At 42.5% G+C, this 17,273-nt stretch overlaps 1 protein-coding gene and 1 pseudogene across 2 annotated transcripts; one reads left to right on the forward strand and one right to left on the reverse strand.

Moving 5' to 3' along the window:
• Positions 1-155: 155 nt before the first annotated feature.
• Positions 156-3,090, forward strand: LOC115113740 (E3 ubiquitin-protein ligase TRIM39-like; annotated as a pseudogene).
• Positions 3,091-3,100: 10 nt separating this feature from the next.
• Positions 3,101-17,093, reverse strand: LOC115122765 (probable mitochondrial glutathione transporter SLC25A40). Of its 2 annotated transcripts, none has more exons than XM_065027741.1 (11): positions 16,810-17,093; positions 16,583-16,625; positions 16,419-16,478; positions 16,217-16,323; positions 12,075-12,142; positions 11,524-11,648; positions 6,381-6,554; positions 5,323-5,432; positions 5,010-5,091; positions 4,806-4,886; positions 3,101-4,455 (listed from the first exon to the last, which is right to left on the reverse strand). In XM_065027741.1, the coding sequence occupies exons 2-11, from the start codon at positions 16,623-16,625 to the stop codon at positions 4,334-4,336; spliced, it is 972 nt and encodes a 323-aa protein (XP_064883813.1). In that variant the 5' UTR covers positions 16,810-17,093; the 3' UTR covers positions 3,101-4,333. The 2 variants fall into 2 exon arrangements, with proteins under 2 accessions (XP_064883813.1, XP_064883812.1); XM_065027740.1 differs by having other exon boundaries at positions 16,583-16,696.
• Between the last annotated feature and the right edge of the window lie 180 nt (positions 17,094-17,273).

The following is a 17,273-nucleotide window of genomic DNA, read 5'->3' on the forward strand; positions in this document are numbered from 1 at the left end:
AGCAAGACTGATATAAACAGCTGAGAAAACTAGACTTATATTTTATTTTTAGAAAATGGCTTAGATCTCTTCCCCCACCCCACTCTCTCTCCTTAAGGAGTTGTCATGTCTTGAGTGCTGTCTCACAGATCAAGTTTCCCTGGCAATGCACACATTTTACTGGCTTCACACACACAGATCTCCCAGATCTTCTATGTGTAAGACAGAAGACGCAACACAGGACTCAAACTAACAACTGCAAAACTATTAATCACTGTGGTAAGAAAGCTGATGACTAAACCAGGGTGAGTTTTGACATTGAAAGTAACCTCACTCCAAATGCCATTAGGGAGTGAGAAAATGGCCTCCCAGGCATCTGTCCCAGAGAAGGATCTCTCCTGTCCTGTGTGCTCTGAAACCCTCAAGGAACCTGTTCTCCTGTCCTGTGGCCATAGCTGCTGTATAGCCTGTCTGGAGTCATACTGGAAACGGATGGAATCATGGGAATGTCCAGTGTGCAGCATAAAATGCTATAAGGATTCGATGGCTCTTGCTCTGAAGAACCTGTGTATGCCGGGTGAGAACGTTTCAGCTAAACATTTCTGCAGTCTGCACAGCAAGCTACTCACACTGTTCTGTCTGGAGCATGAAGAGCCTATCTGTTCGGTGTGTGAGGGTTCAAGTAAACATAACACACATGAATGTATCCCAGTAGATGAGGCTGCTCTGGATCGCAAGGTACGATACAAAATATCAACTAACATACACAGTACATTCACTATAACATGATCATTCTCTCCTAGCAAATGTCTAGTGCAGAAGAGGTCCTTATCACATTCAGCTCCCCTGTCGTACTTGTACAGCCTTGATGTTCTCTTATCACATTCAGCTCCCCTGTCGTACTTGTACAGCCTTGATGTTCTCTTATCACATTCAGCTACCCTGTCGTACTTGTACAGCCTTGATGTTCTCTTATCACATTCAGCTACCCTGTCGTACTTGTACAGCCTTGATGTTCTCATCACATTCAGCTCCCCTGTCGTACTTGTACAGCCTTGATGTTCTCTTTGAAAAGCAACATTTTTCTAAGGCCTTGTTCTGTTTAGATTGATCAGAATGTGACGTTCTCATATCATTAAAATCACACAAGTAAATGAACTAAATGAATTGTAGGAAGAGCTCTTAGAGACCGGCCTGAAGCCCTTAGAGGAGCAGCTGGAGGGATTTAAAGAAGTTAAACAAAGCTTTGAAGAAACAGCAGAGCTTATTAAGGTAAGACTGCTTTGTAATGCAATATGCATATTTTTTTAGCATTTGGCTTGAGCCAAAAGGGGTCCCCTAAATGTACAAAGATATTACAAGGGGTACACCTTCCCACGACTATGAGCAAAAGCCTTAAACTAAGGATTGTGTGGTTTCATGAGTCTAGAAGTTGATTGTTATATCATGTGTATATGAACCAGAGGCAACACTCAAGCCAACATTTTAAGTAAACCATAAGCAACGAACGTTCCATACAGCCTCTTGAACAGTATGTTTTGAAAAACCTTTCAGATTGATATGAAATATAGTGTAATAACTGATGATGACACACTGTCTCTAGAGCCAGGCCCAGAAGACAGAAAATCAGATTCAGGAGGACTTCGAGAAACTCCACCAGTTTCTACGATATGAAGAGGCAGCCAGGATGGCTGTCCTGAGGGAGGAAGAGGAGGAGAAGAGTCGGAGGATGAAGAAGATGATTGACGATATGAACAGAGAGATAGCAGCCATTTTAGACACAACGAGAGCCATAAAGAAGGACCTGGTATCTGATGACATCTCATTCCTGCAGGTAAGGACCAATATCTCTGTGCTGTCTAGAGGTTATTTGGGATAGATTTATTAACTGATGATTGATTTGCTCTTTTGTTCACCTGCAGAACTACAAGGACACGTTAAAAAGGTAAGGCTACGGCCTATTTGTCCGCAACACTTCAGGTGAAGGGTGAAGAATCTGGACCCTAAGTGATCGGCCTCTTCTCTCTCTTCCCTGTGGTTCTGAACCCAACCCCACTGTATCACTAACTCTTGGATATTCTTCTAGAGCCCAGTGCACAAGCCCAGATCCAGAGCTTGTTTCTGGAGCGCTGATCAATGTGGCAAAGCACCTGGGCAACCTGCAGGTCAGAGTTTTGGAGAAGATGCTGAAGTCTGTTCAATACAGTGAGTCTGATTGTATTCTTACCAATGTTCATATCTTCACAAACATTTTTAAATTGCATTCAGACAATTTCAGATAAAAAAATATCACTGATCTGGCAATAATGTCCCAGTAAATGAAAACAAACAGTGGATCTCTGGTTTTAAACATGTCTGTTTTTCTCTGTTCAGCGCCTGTGATTCTGGACCCCAACACTGCCCATCCATGTCTCATCCTGTCTGGCGATCTGACCAGTATGAGATTCAGTGATGGGATACAGCTGCTTCCTGACAACCCAGAGAGGTTTGATAACTATCGAATGGTCCTGGGCTCTGAGGGCTTTGACTCTGGGACACACAGTTGGGATACAGACGTCGGGGACAATACAGTATGGTTTGTAGGTGTAGTCTATAAGTCTGTCCAGAGGAAGGGAGTGGTACAGACTGGACTCTGGCGTGTAGGCTATTATAATGACAAATACTGGGCACGTTGTCCAAAAGGGCCACAGATTGTCCTGACACTGGAAAATAAACCCCATCGGATCAGAGTGCAGCTGGACTGGAACAGAGATACACTGTCCTTTTACGACCTTGATAATAACACACACATACACACGTTCACACACACTTTTACAGAGAGATTGTTTCCATACATCAACATTGGCAGTAATCTCTACGCTGCTAGGATCTTACCAGGGAAAGCCTCTGTAACAGTGGAACAGCACATTATACCTCCCCATGCTAGCCCTTCTTCCTTTTAACTTGATCAGTTGTTGTGGTACGCGGAAGCCACCACTACCTCCGTGATTTAGATTTGTTCAACAGGATTCAATTATGAATTGTATTATCATGTGAATTATTACATGTTAACAACAGAAACTACTGGATTGAACCAAATCACAAATCTTTGCTGATCTAATAAAAACAATTGATTCAACAATTCAAATGTCAAAATGTGACTTTTATTCTCTATGTATTTCTGTACAAAGTTGGAAAACGTGTCACTGCAGGTGATCATTGTAGAATATATTAAACAATAGAAATATATATCATTGCTACATGTTTTGAGAACATGTACAGGTTGTCACAGTTCACAGTCCATGTCTGGCTGACGGGATTGAATATGGGATTCTGGAAGAGGTGAATTTCAGGTTTAAACTGGCAGTCAGGCACTGAACAGAACATGTATCGTGAAGGACCTTGGGCCTTCTCTTCCAATAGGGTTGAGAATGAAGTGATAGAGTTAGGGTCATGAATTGAGAGAAAGCGGCAGGGAATGAGAGGGGGTTCTGCGGGACAGAGACTACTAACCAGAAGTTATCCTGCGTCATTCACAGCTTTGACCCTCATCTCTACTGTCCCTGACTCCACTGAGGGTGTCGGGATATGCAAAAAACACATTTCCCCATTTTAGACATGGGTATGATACACGTGTACATGTGTGAAAAAGGACAAATATAAGCATCCATCAAATGATTATTATTACTATCAGACCCCGGATGGCACAGTGCACACAACCCCCATACCTCAATAACTAACGTAATGGGATAAAACACTTGTCCAATATGACCCACTCAGTTTCTGGTAACAGACAAGTCTCTGATACCACCTACAGCCCAGTGTAATTAAATGCACTTCATAACATGATGTTTCACCATGGGTGCACAGGAAAAAGATTATGCTAATTATTTTTAAGTAGTTATGAAAATGATAATACCTTCATGATTTGGCAAAAAAAAAATAATATTTCAAATACAATCTCTGCACTTTTACTATTTTCTCTTGTCACAATTAGTATGGTGATTAAGTGCAGTATACCTTGATTGAGAAATATAAGATAAAATATGAATAATATTGATTACCTACAAATATTTGTCTTCATGTCTGCCAGTATTTCCTTCTTTGGAACAGAATCAAGTCCTGGCGTTCTTGGGTCCTAAACGCCAACATTAGCTACTTCCAGCTAGTCACATGACAGATCACACTATAACAGTGAGGGGTGTTGGGAGTGTCTAAGCAGCTGGGAGGACACAGGCATGCGAAGTTACACCTGAAAATCTCTAAGGACCCAGGGAAAGGTAGAGGTAGCCAATACCTACTGTTGGCGATGGCTGATTGTGTTCTTGGTATTGTCTATGGTGGTGGTTTGTGTGTGTGAGAGGCCCTAGTCAGGTCAGGTGGTGCTGGTCAGCAGCCTCTCCTGGTTGTGCTTGCGGAAGAAGGCTTTCCCAAACTCATAACAGCTGATCATAATGGCACAGGCTGGGGCCACCTTGATCACCCTGGGAAGGAAACCTAGAAGAGAAAAGTAGGAGATGGAGTGAAAGGAGGGAGAGTGAAAGGGGGAGAGAGAGGTGAGGGAGTGAAAGGGGGGAGAGAGGGGTGGAGGTGAAAGGGTGAGAGAGAGGGGTGGAGGTGAGAGAGTGAAAGGGTGAGAGAGGGGTGGAGGTGAGAGAGTGAAAGGGTGAGAGAGAGGGGAGGAGGAGAGGGAGTGAAAGGGGGAGAGAGAGGGGTGGAGGAGAGGGAGTGACGGGGAGAGAGAGGGTTGGAGGAGAGGGATAAGGAGAGAAAATAGGTCACCAGTTAGGAGACTAACCTGAGGTAACTGTGTGTTTTGGGTGAACTATCCCTGTAGCCTGACCTACCTACAAACAGTCCACCCACGCCGTTCTCAGCCACAATCTTGGTCATCACACTGAGAGTGGAGGAGGAGGCCTTGGACGACACTGCAGAAACACATGACAACATAGCTGGGTTAGTAGTACAGGATCACTACACATCAACACATCACTAAAGATCATAAGGATGATTCCATGAATCAGATGATCAGCCTGGAGTTCTATACCCACAATTCATAGCCTGGAGTTCCCCTATCTCCACCTGCCTCCTGGTCTTCACGACGTCGAAGGGAAGAGTTACTATGGAAGCAATCTGGAGGAAGACATAAACAAGGGTTAGAAATTACACTTATATTTGACAATGCTGCCCTCTAGCAGTATTAGATGGAATAACACCATGTCAGCACAGAAGAAGAGTTACAGAGCTAGAATAACATTAGAAAGGTACAACAAACTATATCAGATATTCAATGTTCAATATATCTAGGTGCTCTACTAGACAGAACAGTTTGAGTTGAGCTGAGAGGACAGCTAGAATACTCACTGATCCAGACACCGCTCCGGATATGAAGGTGATGGCAAACGTTGGCTCTCTGATGTTGTTGTGCTTACACAGCCACACCTTCCCCTTCTCATAGTTATACCAGTACATGGCTGAGGAGGAAACAGACACAACATGGAATTCCTGTTATCAAACACTAAGAGACAGAGAGAAGGAGAGAGAGAGAGAACAGGGGGCTTGAGAGAAGGAGAGAGGGAGGAGAGAGAGGAGGGAGCTAGAGAGAAGGAGAGGGAGCTAGAGAGAAGAGAGAGTGAGAGGGAGAAATAGAGTGTTGTATACCTGAGATAGTTCTATAGTGATAGACATTGTGTTGTTTCTCACAGAGAGATATAGTGATAGTGATAAAATCATTTATATGTCGAAAGATAATGATTAAATAATTCAACTCTGAAACCATATAATTTTATGAAATGTATTAGAATCATAAAACTCTAAGCTGATGAGGTGTGTAGTTTTTGTCAGAATTAGAACAAGGACCTTTTGTTCCTTTTTAGTATGTAAGCAGGGTGCAAGTGGGAAACAAATGATAAGAGGAGCTATCGACAGACAAGCTGGACTACTGTGTTCCTTACAGGACATTCTGTCTCCACCCGTGGAGGGGAGAAACTGTTAGGCTGCAGATTAAACAATGTATCTGTGTAAAAACACTGACTGTCTAAACAAGGCGTAGCTTAAGATTTGAACGTGTTTGTGTGTGTTTTAAAGACTGGGTTTGCATTTTTGATGTTAGAACGTTCTCGTGAATAAACACTTTTGTAAGCTGGGACTCTTGTCTGTTTCATTCAACCAGAATCTTACAAACTCTGGGTTGCAGACTGAGTAGATTAAATGAAGTTTATGAACATTGATAACAAAATTCTCATAAAAGACATTGTGTTATTTCTACCTGAGAGAGATATAGTGATAGACATGGTGTTATTTCTACCTGAGAGAGATGTAGTTATAGACATTGTGTTGTTTCTACCTGAGAGAGATTGAGCTAGACATTGTGTTATTTCTACCTGCGAGAGATATAGTTATAGACATTGTGTTGTTTCTACCTGAGAAGGGCACGTCTCTAAGCAGTGTGGGTCCCCAGCCCCTCCAGAGAGACCGCCAGCCCTCGTTGCGTACTGCAGAGTGGATAACCTCACTCAGCTCCCTGTACGAACTTCTCTGGGACTGCATCTTAGTACGGATCAGCTCCAACGGACTGATCACTGTCACAGAGCCCACTGACTCACAGAGAAAGAGAGAGAGAGTGAGAAAACACTTATAAGCACTACACACAGAAAGAGCAGTTAAGCAGAGCAGTTAAACACATACATTAATTTCTCACATGAAAAGGAGGCCATAATTATATCATGGCGCTGGAGAAGATGTCTGATGTTTTAAGTGCTCCTAACCAACTGTTTTTTGTGTTGTTTGTACCATATTTTTTAAAACTTATTTTCTATATAATGTTGCTGCTTCCGTCTCTTAAGACCGAAAATAACTTCTGAACATCAGAAGAGCGATTTCTCACCAACTGACAGGCGCTCTTTTTTCCTTTAACGAGCCCGACAAGCCTGACGTGAAACACATACTGCTTTCCCGGGAACAGGCCCAAATCCCCGTAATTTGCGTGAAAAGGGCGAAGAATTCGTAGGCCTTCCTTTCTACTAGCTAACGTGCAATCATTGGAAAATAAAATCGACGACCTACGAGGAAGATTAAACTACCAACGGGACATTAAAAACTGTATAAAAACTGTAATATCTTATGCTTCACGGAGTCGTGGCTGAATGAGGACATTATCAACATACAGCTGGCTGGTTATATGCTGTATCGGCAGGATAGAACAGCGGCATCTGGTAAGACAAAGGGTGGCGGACTATGCATATTTGTAAACAACAGCTGGTGCACGATATCTAAGGAAGTCTCGAGGTTTTGCTCGCCTGAGGTAGAGTATCTCATGATAAGCTGTCGACCACACTATCTACCTAGAGAGTTTTCATCTGTATTTTTCATAGCTGTCTACATACCACAACAAACCAATGCTGGCACTAAGACCGCACTCAATGAGCTGTATTACGCAATAAGCAAACAGGAAAACGCTCATCCAGAGGCGGCGCTCCTAGTGGCCGGGGACTTTAACGCAGGGAAACTTAAATCCGTTTGAACTAATCTACCAGACGAGCTAAACTACTTCCATGCTCGCTTCGAGGCAAATAACACTGAAACATGCATGAGAGCACCAGCTGTTCCGGGCGACTCCGCAGCCAATGTGAGCAAAACCTTTAAACAGGTCAACATTCACAAGGCCAGACGGATTACCAGAACATGTACTGTGAGCATGCGCTGACCAACTGGCAAGTGTCTTCACTGACATTTCAACCTCTCCCTGTCCGAGTCTGTAATACCAACATGCTTTAAGCAGACCAGCATAGTCCCTGTGCCCAATAACACTAAGGTAACCTGCCTAAATGACTACCGACCCATAGCACTCACATCTGTAGCCATGAAGTGCTTGAACGACTGGTCATGGCTCACATCAACACCATTATGCCGGAAACACTAGACCCATTCCAATTTGCATACCGCCCTAACAGATCCACAGATGATGCAATCTCTATTACACTCCACACTGCCCTTTCCCACCTGGACCAAAGGAACACCTATGTGAGAATGCTGTTCACCATAATGCCCTCAAAGTTCATCAATAAGCTAAGGCCCCTGGGACTAAACACCTCGCTCTGCAACTGGATCCTGGACTTCCTGACGGGCCACCCCCAGGTGGTAAAGGTAGGTAACAACACATCCGCCACGTTGATCCTCAACACTCAGGGGTGTGTGCTCAGTCCCCTCCTGTACTCCCTGTTCACTCATGACTGCACGGCCAGGCACGATTCCAACACCATCATTCATTTTACCGATGACACAACAGTGGTTGTCCTGATCACCGACATCGACGAGACAGCCTATAGGGAGGAGGTCAGAGACCTGGCCGCGTGGTGCCAGGACAACAACCTCTCCCTCAACGTGATCAAGACTAAGGAGATGATTGTGGACTTCAGGAAAAGGAGGCCCGAGCACACACCCATTCTCATCGACGGGGCTGTAGTGGAGCAGGTTGAGAGCTTCAAGTTCCTTGGTGTCCACATCACCAACAAACTAACATGGTCCAAGCACACCAAGACAGTCGTGAAAAGGGCACAACAAAATCTATTCCCCCTCAGGAGAGTGAAAATATGGGTCCTCAGATCCTCAAAAGGTTCTACAGCTGCACCATCGAGAACATCCTGACTGGTTGCATCACTGCCTTGTATGGCAACTGCTCGGCCTCCGACCGCAAGGCACTACAGAGGGTAGTGTGTACGGCCCAATACATCACTGGGGCCAAGCTTCCTGCCATCCAGGACCTCTATACCAGGCAGTGTCAGAGGAAGGCCCTAAAAATTGTCAAAGACTCCAGCCACCCAAGTCATAGACTTTTCTCTCTGCTACTGCACGGCAAGCCCGTACCGGAGCGCCAAGTCTAGGTCCAAGAGGCTTCTAAACAGGATCTACCCCCAAGACATAAGACTCTTGAACATCTAATCAAATGGCTACCCAGACTATTTGCATTCCCCCCCCTTTTATGCCGCTGCTACTCTCTGTTATTATTTAAGCATAGTCACTTTAAGCATAGTCACTAACCTGTACCCCCGCACATTGACTCTGTACCGGTACCCCCTGTATTATTTAAGCATAGTCACTTTAAGCATAGTCACTAACCTGTAACCCCGCACATTGACTCTGTACCGGTACCCCCTGTATATAGTCTCGCTATTGTTATTTTACTTTTTAATAACTTGATACTTAAAAGTCTTATTCTTTAAACTGCACTGTTGGTTAGGGGCTTGTAAGTATGCATTTCACTGTAAGTTCTACACCTGTTGAATTCGGCACATGTGACTAATAACATTGGATTTGATTAGATTGAAAATAAGGTGTCTGTAGTTTCCACATTTATTTGAAATTTTGCAGGATGAAATCTCTTGAGATGCACCATCTCGTTTTCAAGAGTGTCCCAACATATACAGGTGTATATATATATATATATATATATATATATATATATATATTGTATATTTTATTTTATTAAAGTACTTAGTAAGAAGAAGAATATGGCAACTACTGTCTAATAATAATTAAATAATTATAATGATAAAATATAATTACATTAACAGCATAAAAAATTGTTGTACAACTAAATTGTTGTACAACTACTAATAAAAACTACTGCTACAACTACTAATACAACTAAGTACCTATAATATAGAGTATACATACATATTTACAAATATCCTCACATGGTGATGTTTCTATTAGTTAAAAACACAAACAGTTTGTTCTTAACAGTTGAAAAAGGGTTTCGTAAATGAACTGTGTGATTACAATGTCCTGGTTTCTGTAGGTAAATTATTCCAGTCACTCAGGCCTTTGTACCGTATCTGAAAGATCTTACTCTTAGATCTGGCTTCCTGCCAAGGCAAGGGCTGATTTCAAGGTTTTACTGCTAACCTACAAAGCATTACATGTGCTTGCTCCTACCTATCTCTCTGATTTGGTCCTGCCGTACATGCCTACACGTACGCTACGGTCACAAGACGCAGGCCTCCTAATTGTCCCTTGAATTTCTAAGCAAACAGCTGGAGGCAGGGCTTTCTCTTATAGAGCTCCATATTTATGGAACGGTCTGCCTACCCATGTCAGAGACGCAAACTCGGTCTCAACCTTTAAGTCTTTACTGAAGACTCATCTCTTCAGTGGGTCATATGATTGAGTGTAGTCTGGACCAGGAGTGGGAAGGCTCTGGAGCAACGAACCGCCCTTGCTGTCTCTGCCTGGCCGGTTCCCCTCTTTCCACTGGGATTCTCTGCCTCTAACCATATTACAGGGGCTGAGTCACTGGCTTACTAGGGCTCTTTCATACTGTCCCTAGGAGGGGTGCGTCACTTGAGTGGGTTGAGTCACTGATGTGATCTTCCTGTCTGGGTTGGCGCCCCCCCTTGGGTTGTGCCGTGGCGGAGATCTTTGTGGGCTATACTCGGCCTTGTCTCAGGATGGTAAGTTGGTGGTTGAAGATATCCCTCTAGTGGTGTGGGGGCTGTGCTTTGGCAAAGTGGGTGGAGTTATATCCTTCCTGTTTGGCCCTGTCCGGGGGTGTCATCGGATGGGGCCACAGTGTCTCCTGACCCCTCCTGTCTCAGCCTCCAGTATTTATGCTGCAGTAGTTTATGTGTCGGGGGGCTAGGGTCAGTTTGTTATATCTGGAGTACTTCTCCTGTCCTATCCGGTGTCCTGTGTGAATTTAAGTATGCTCTCTTTAATTCTCTCTTTCTATCTCTCGGAGGACCTGAGCCCTAGGACCATGCCTCAGGACTACCTGACATGATGACTCCTTGCTGTCCCCAGTCCACCTGGCCATGCTGCTGCTCCAGTTTCAACTGTTCTGCTTGTGATTATTATTATTTGACCATGCTGGTCATTTATGAACATTTGAACATCTTGGCCATGTTCTGTTATAATCTCCACCCGGCACAGCCAGAAGAGGACTGGCCACCCCACACAGCCTGGTTCCTCTCTAGGTTTCTTCCTAGGTTTTGGCCTTTCTAGGGAGTTTTTCCTAGCCACCGTGCTTCTACACCTGCATTGCTTGCTGTTTGGGGTTTTAGGCTGTGTTTCTGTACAGCACTTTGAGATATCAGCTGATGTACGAAGGGCTATATAAATAAATTTGATTTGATTTGATTTACTCCAACCCCCTTTTGGAATTACTGCCGTTGTCGAAAGTAGTGCGAGTTTTGTGAAGTTAGGTGTTCTTTAATATATACAGGGAACTTTAAGTTGATACATTTAAAAAGGAACTAGTACCAATGCAGTGGTCTTCTGTTTGGGAGTGACAGCTAGTTTTGTGATTCAGACATTGTTCAATGATGTCTTATAATGGCATCCAAGAATGAATCCGCAAAGATAGTTATAAATGACATCTAATTCGCAAAGTAAGGTCTTGGTTGTGTTTTGATAGATGACGTCACCATAGTCTAGGATAGGAAGCAGCAGTTGGGTTACTAAGGTCTTTCCAGTGGATAGACAAAACAATGTTATTCACTCTATCACTATTTATCGCTCTCAAGTATACATCACCACAGTGACCTGTGAGGTCAGAGGTCAGCTCACCTCTGGCGAGGGCGCCTGCTAGTAGAGGCGCCTCCTCAGCGTGTGACCCCATCCTGACCCTCAGGGCAGCACGCAGTTGGTCGTAGCACGTGAAGTAGATCACTGTCGCCGGGACCGCCATGATACTGCAAGAAGCATTAACAGAGATGCAAATCTAATGTTTCCTCAAGAACCCTGACTCATTCAAATCAGGCATTACAAACAAGAAACCAACATCAACAGATGAAATATCCATAAACAACAAATAAAATGAATCAGCTTTTTACAGCTCAGACACAAATCCAGGACTGAGAGATTTAAAATAAAACATTAACAAATCAAATATCGATAAACCCTGAGTCTACAAAATCAGTGTCCATCCGTACTGCTCGATACAAATGAGCAGAACAATGGGAAACAATCGTAAACAACTGAATTTTCAATAGACTATGAGTTTGCTGAATCACAGCGGGCCAGCCACTCAAGACACAGCTGACCATAAATCAGTGCTGAAGGCAAGTAAGCAGTGTGAATTAGTAATGAGGCAGAGTAACGGCAGACTTCAGACTCACAGGGTTGGAGGGAGGCCGCTCCATAACGACTTGATACCTTCCCTGCGGACTATCTTAATAAAGGCATCCTGCAGAGAGAGGGTCAAAGAACCAGAGAAATAACTAATGCATGATACTGATATACATGTACATTATAAATGCTTAAGGGTTGTACCGAATGTGGATCTCCCGTTTGTCTACCGTTCATTCAGCACACTGTTGAGGTCTGACTGACGACACTTTTGTGCGATTCTACATGTAAAATCGGTTCACACTCGGTTCGCAAACTACAGCCGGCACTCTGTTCAGAGGAGCTACGTACTCTCTCTCGGCAGGCAAATGCTATTGGTGTGTCCGAACCATTATACAGTGGCAAGAAAAAGTATGTGAACCCTTTGGAGTTACCTGGACTTCTGCATAAATTGGTCATAAAATGTGATCTTCATCTAAGTCACAACAATAGACAAACACAGTCTGCTTAAAACAAATAACACACAAACAAGTATACATTTTCATGTCTTTATTGAAAGTATGTGAACCCTTGGATTTAATAACTGGTTGATGATCCTCCTTTAGCAGCAATAACCTCAACCAAACATTTTCTGTAGTTGCAGATCAGACCTGCACTCCTGCACTGGTCAGGAGAAATGTTGGACCATTCCTCTTTATAAAACTGTTACAGTTCAGCAATATTTTTGGATGTATGGTGTGAACCACTCTATTGAGGTTATGCCACAGCATCTACATCGGGTTGAGGTCAGGACTCTGACTGTGCCACTCCAGAAGGCGTATTTTCTTCTGTTGAAGCCATTTTGTTGTTAATTTACTTCTGTGTTTTCGGTCGTTGTCCTGTTACATCACCCAACTTCTGTTGAGCTTCAATTGTTGACAGATAGCCTTACATTCTCCTGCAAAATGTCTTGATAAACTTGGGAATTCATTTTTCCGTCGATGATAGCAAGCTGTCCAGGCCCTGAGGCAGCAAAGCAGCTCCAAACCCTGATGCTCCCTCCACCATACTTAACAGATGAGGTTTTGATGTTGGTGTGCTGTGCCTTTTTTTTCCTCCACACATATTGTTGTGTTCCTTCCAAACAACTCAACTTTAGAATCTTCTGTCCACAGAATATTTTTTCAGTAGCGCTGTAGAACATCCAGATGCTCGTTTGCAAACTTCAGATGTGCAGCAATGGGTTTTTTTGGGCAGCAGTGTCTTCTTCTGTGGTGTCCTCCCATGAACACCATTCTTGTTTAGTGTTTTACGTATCGTAGACTCATCAACAGAGATGTTAGCATGTTCCAGAGATTTCTGTAAGTCTTTAGCTGACACTCTAGGATTGTTCTTAACCTCATTGAGCATTCTGCGTTGTGCTCTTGCAGTCATCTTTGCAGGACGTCCTAGAGAGAATAGCAACAGTGCTGAACTTTCTACATTTATAGACAATTTGTCTTACCGTGGACTGATGAACATCAAGGCTTTTAGAGATACTTGTGTAACCCTTTCCAGCTTATGCAAGTCAACAACTCTTACTCTTGGGTCTTCTGAGATCTCTTTTGTTCGAGGCATGGTTCACATCAGGCAATGCTTCTTGTGAATAGCAAACTCACATTTTTTTAGTGTTTCTTATTGGGCAGGGCAGCTCTAACCAACATTTCCAAACGTGTCTCAATGATTGTACTCCAAGTTAGCTGACTCCTATTAGCTTTTGGAGAAGTCATTAGCCTACGGGTTCACATACTTTTTCCAACCTACACTGTGAATGTTTAAATGATGTATTTAATATAGACAAGAAACATACAATCATTTGTGTGTTATTACTTTAAGAAGAGTGTGTTTGTCTGTTGTTATGATCATTCTTAAGGGTTCACATACTTTTTCTTGCCACTGTACATCTTTATAATGCTTGTGGTTAGCATTCAATGGGTCCATCACTTGAGGCTGGTTCCAAGTCCCACGGGTTGTGGCGGTCATGAAATTTTGTTAGCCGGTGATTGTCAAGCAAATAACAGCCGGTCTAACGGTAACTGACAGTTAATTAACATAAACACATTTAACATATCCTGGCTTCCACACAGCCTACAAGCAGCTGATGCAGACCTTTGGAACATCGACATTTAAAAAAAGTCGAATAAATCCATGTAATATAGCCTACACCATCAAAATAAATCCATGATTATTTTTTTTCGACAGGTCTAAAGAAACATGATATGAAGAAAATGTCTCTTTCAGATGAACAGAATAGCATACTCTGAGTTGTCCTTATGTTAGGTCCTGATCTGGCTATGCCATATGGCTGTGAGATACACTAGTTCATTTAGCAGACAAGATTTGCTTAGAATTCCGTGGCATTATTTTATAGTATAAAGAATACCAGTGAACATAGCTGAATAAAATAGAAAGGATATTTTCTCCAATCGTATTGAGGGAGTGAACACATGCTGCTATTCTGTGTTGAGCGGTTAACAAAGACACAGGTAATCCTACAATTTATGTAGTTGTGATTCAAACATTGGGCTATATGTTTTGCTTTTTAATACATTCTAAGGCTGCAAGAAGTAACTAATGATGATTAGAAAAAAGTTGCATGAAAGACATGAGCTTTGCTTTGTTTGTTGAAGAGTGTACAGTGCAGGCTGTATACACTTAATCAGTCTCTCAATCACAATTCCACAAGCACTTGATAATGCCTCAAATGTCCCGGTGGCATCTCCTTTGTGTGGCAGTAATGCCCCCTAAATAAAATCCATGCCTTTTGCGGCTAGTGGCCGTGGTGCCCTTGGGCTGAATATAATAATTATAATTCCCTTCTCCTGGCTGTGTGCTCCGAAGCACCTCTCACTCACAACCACTAGCATACAAAAACATGTTTTTAAATGATGAGGCTGATACAACAGATCAAAACGTTTTGCTTAACATTTTAATAAACTATTAGGCTATTTCTTCACATTATATGCGCAGCAATGTGCACACGGCAGTAGGCTAGAAGCACGACTGTTCCATTAGTGGGAAAACACCATTCTCAAAAGTGACCGCAAATGCAATTATGCATGTAATGATTTTATTATAAAGGTGCCTTTTTATGGTGAAAACTATCTTCCCCAAACGTGAAACTAACACACTGCATGTGTATGCCAGTTAGGCTCTACACCCATTGTAACGTGGATTAATGTGCTTAATTTTAAGAAGTTATTTGGCCACTTTAGTTGTGATACAAACCTTATCAAAACATATAGGCCTATGGGCTAGGCTACATGAGGTGTGATACTAACCTTATTAAAACATATAGGCCTATGGGCTAGGCTACATGAGGTGTGATACTAACCTTATTAAAACATATAGGCCTATGGGCTAGGCTACATGAGGTGTGTGACTATGATTTGAAAAATCGCAAAAAAAAGGCATGTGCTGTTTGTTGCCTTACGCTGGGCATCCTTCACAAGTGATATGCTAATATTGTCACCCATCAGACTATTCTTGATTTAATCTTGTCTTTACAACTAAATAATATATGTGCGAAATGTGTTTTGATTTAGAATGGACAATTATCATGCACCTGTTTCGAAACTAGGGGGAAAAAAAGACATCATGCACTTAAATAGCAAATGGAGGACGCTTTTCCCATGGTTCATTATCATGCCAGCCAGGTAGGCTGTACTCCTGTTGTAAAGATAATGTGCTTAATATTAGGAAAGTTGACAAATAAATATAGTAGGCCTAGTCAATAGAAATCTGATGGGATCCTTATCTTTTTAAAAGAGGCCATCACTCTGTTTTCTCACGTGATTGTATAGCCTATAGAAAGGTTGCACAACATGAGCTCATGGACTCTCATGATGTGTTTGATTAGATTTTCTATTACATTTGCATTGATGTCAGAGTGCTTAGAGGGACAATAGAGTGCTGAGTACCAGGCAGTTAGCAAGATTTGACTGTCATCATGACTGCCCGTGTGGCAGTAATACAGTCACCGTAACAGCCCTAGTCCCATCCCGCCCATAGCCTCTAACCCTTGGCCACATGTGCAGATCTGTAAGGAATGAGCAATATCTCAATGTTACCCTCTGATAGGCTAGACATAATTTTCATCACATTGCACACCAACCCAATCCTTGCATATCTAGATGGGGGTTGGGAGTTGGGTAGAGGTGTTAGAGATGTTTACCAGAGTGCCGTTGAAGTGGCCGGGGGCCTTGTACCAGGCATTGGCGTTGCCGTTCGTACACACACAGGTATGGTCCATCAGGCCATTGCAGTACACAAAGCATTTCCCTGGCAAACAATGAAGACATACATAATGGATTGAGCACTGTGGTTTAGAGAGAGGACAGAGGAATGGTAGGTTACATTGATTATTGTCTTATTACCTTTGGGAAAAGGACTTTTCTGAGCCTGGAGTCTGATCTTGACAACATCCAGAGGTGTGACTGAAAAAAAGACAGTTGTACAACCAGTTTAAATATAATATAGTCAGATATATATATATGTATAGTCAGTGTATGTGTGTGTAGGGGAGGGTTCCAATGCTCACCAAACAATGACGTCAGGAGAGCCCCTGAGCAGGAAGCCAACATCTGTTGAAATGGAGTAATGCCATTGGTGTCGACGGGCACAGGATTTTTACCAGAATTACCACTCATCTTGCCTAAGAAATATATTCAAAACAACATTTGATTCAGTTGTTGTTATGAACATTTAATTGACCATTAAATGATTGTTGAATTCTGGCCAGTGACAATTTGTAATCATTATGCTTACCTTAGAGAAGCTTCTTGCTAGCTATATTGCAGGAACTAGAAGCTAGCTAACTTATTTATCTAGCTACTCTTCCACAGTGGACAAGTAACGTTAGTCTTGCTCTTTGTCAGTGACGGAATCCAAAGCAAACCCATTTTAAATGTGATGTCCCGGTATTCTTATAGCTCGTGTCTGCGTACATGTGCTTCATGGGGCAATTGCACAATACATGGCTTCATTCAACTAGACAAAGTGAAATAAGAATGGCAAGTTCACCCACATTACATTTGTAAAAATATTTAGACTTTCAGCAGAGCACATTCTTGGCACAAGGGGATCCAGCACATAGTTACAGCTACACTAGCTAACTAACTAAATATCTATAAATATGACAAATTTCAATTTCTCAATAAATGATTCGTTAAGGATAAAGTAATCAGTTACTTGCTTGATCAATTTTTACTTTTAGAAAAGCCAGAAAAAAA

The sequence above is a fragment of the Oncorhynchus nerka genome, linkage group LG14 (genome assembly GCF_034236695.1).
Source record: "Oncorhynchus nerka isolate Pitt River linkage group LG14, Oner_Uvic_2.0, whole genome shotgun sequence".
NCBI lineage: Eukaryota > Metazoa > Chordata > Actinopteri > Salmoniformes > Salmonidae > Oncorhynchus > Oncorhynchus nerka.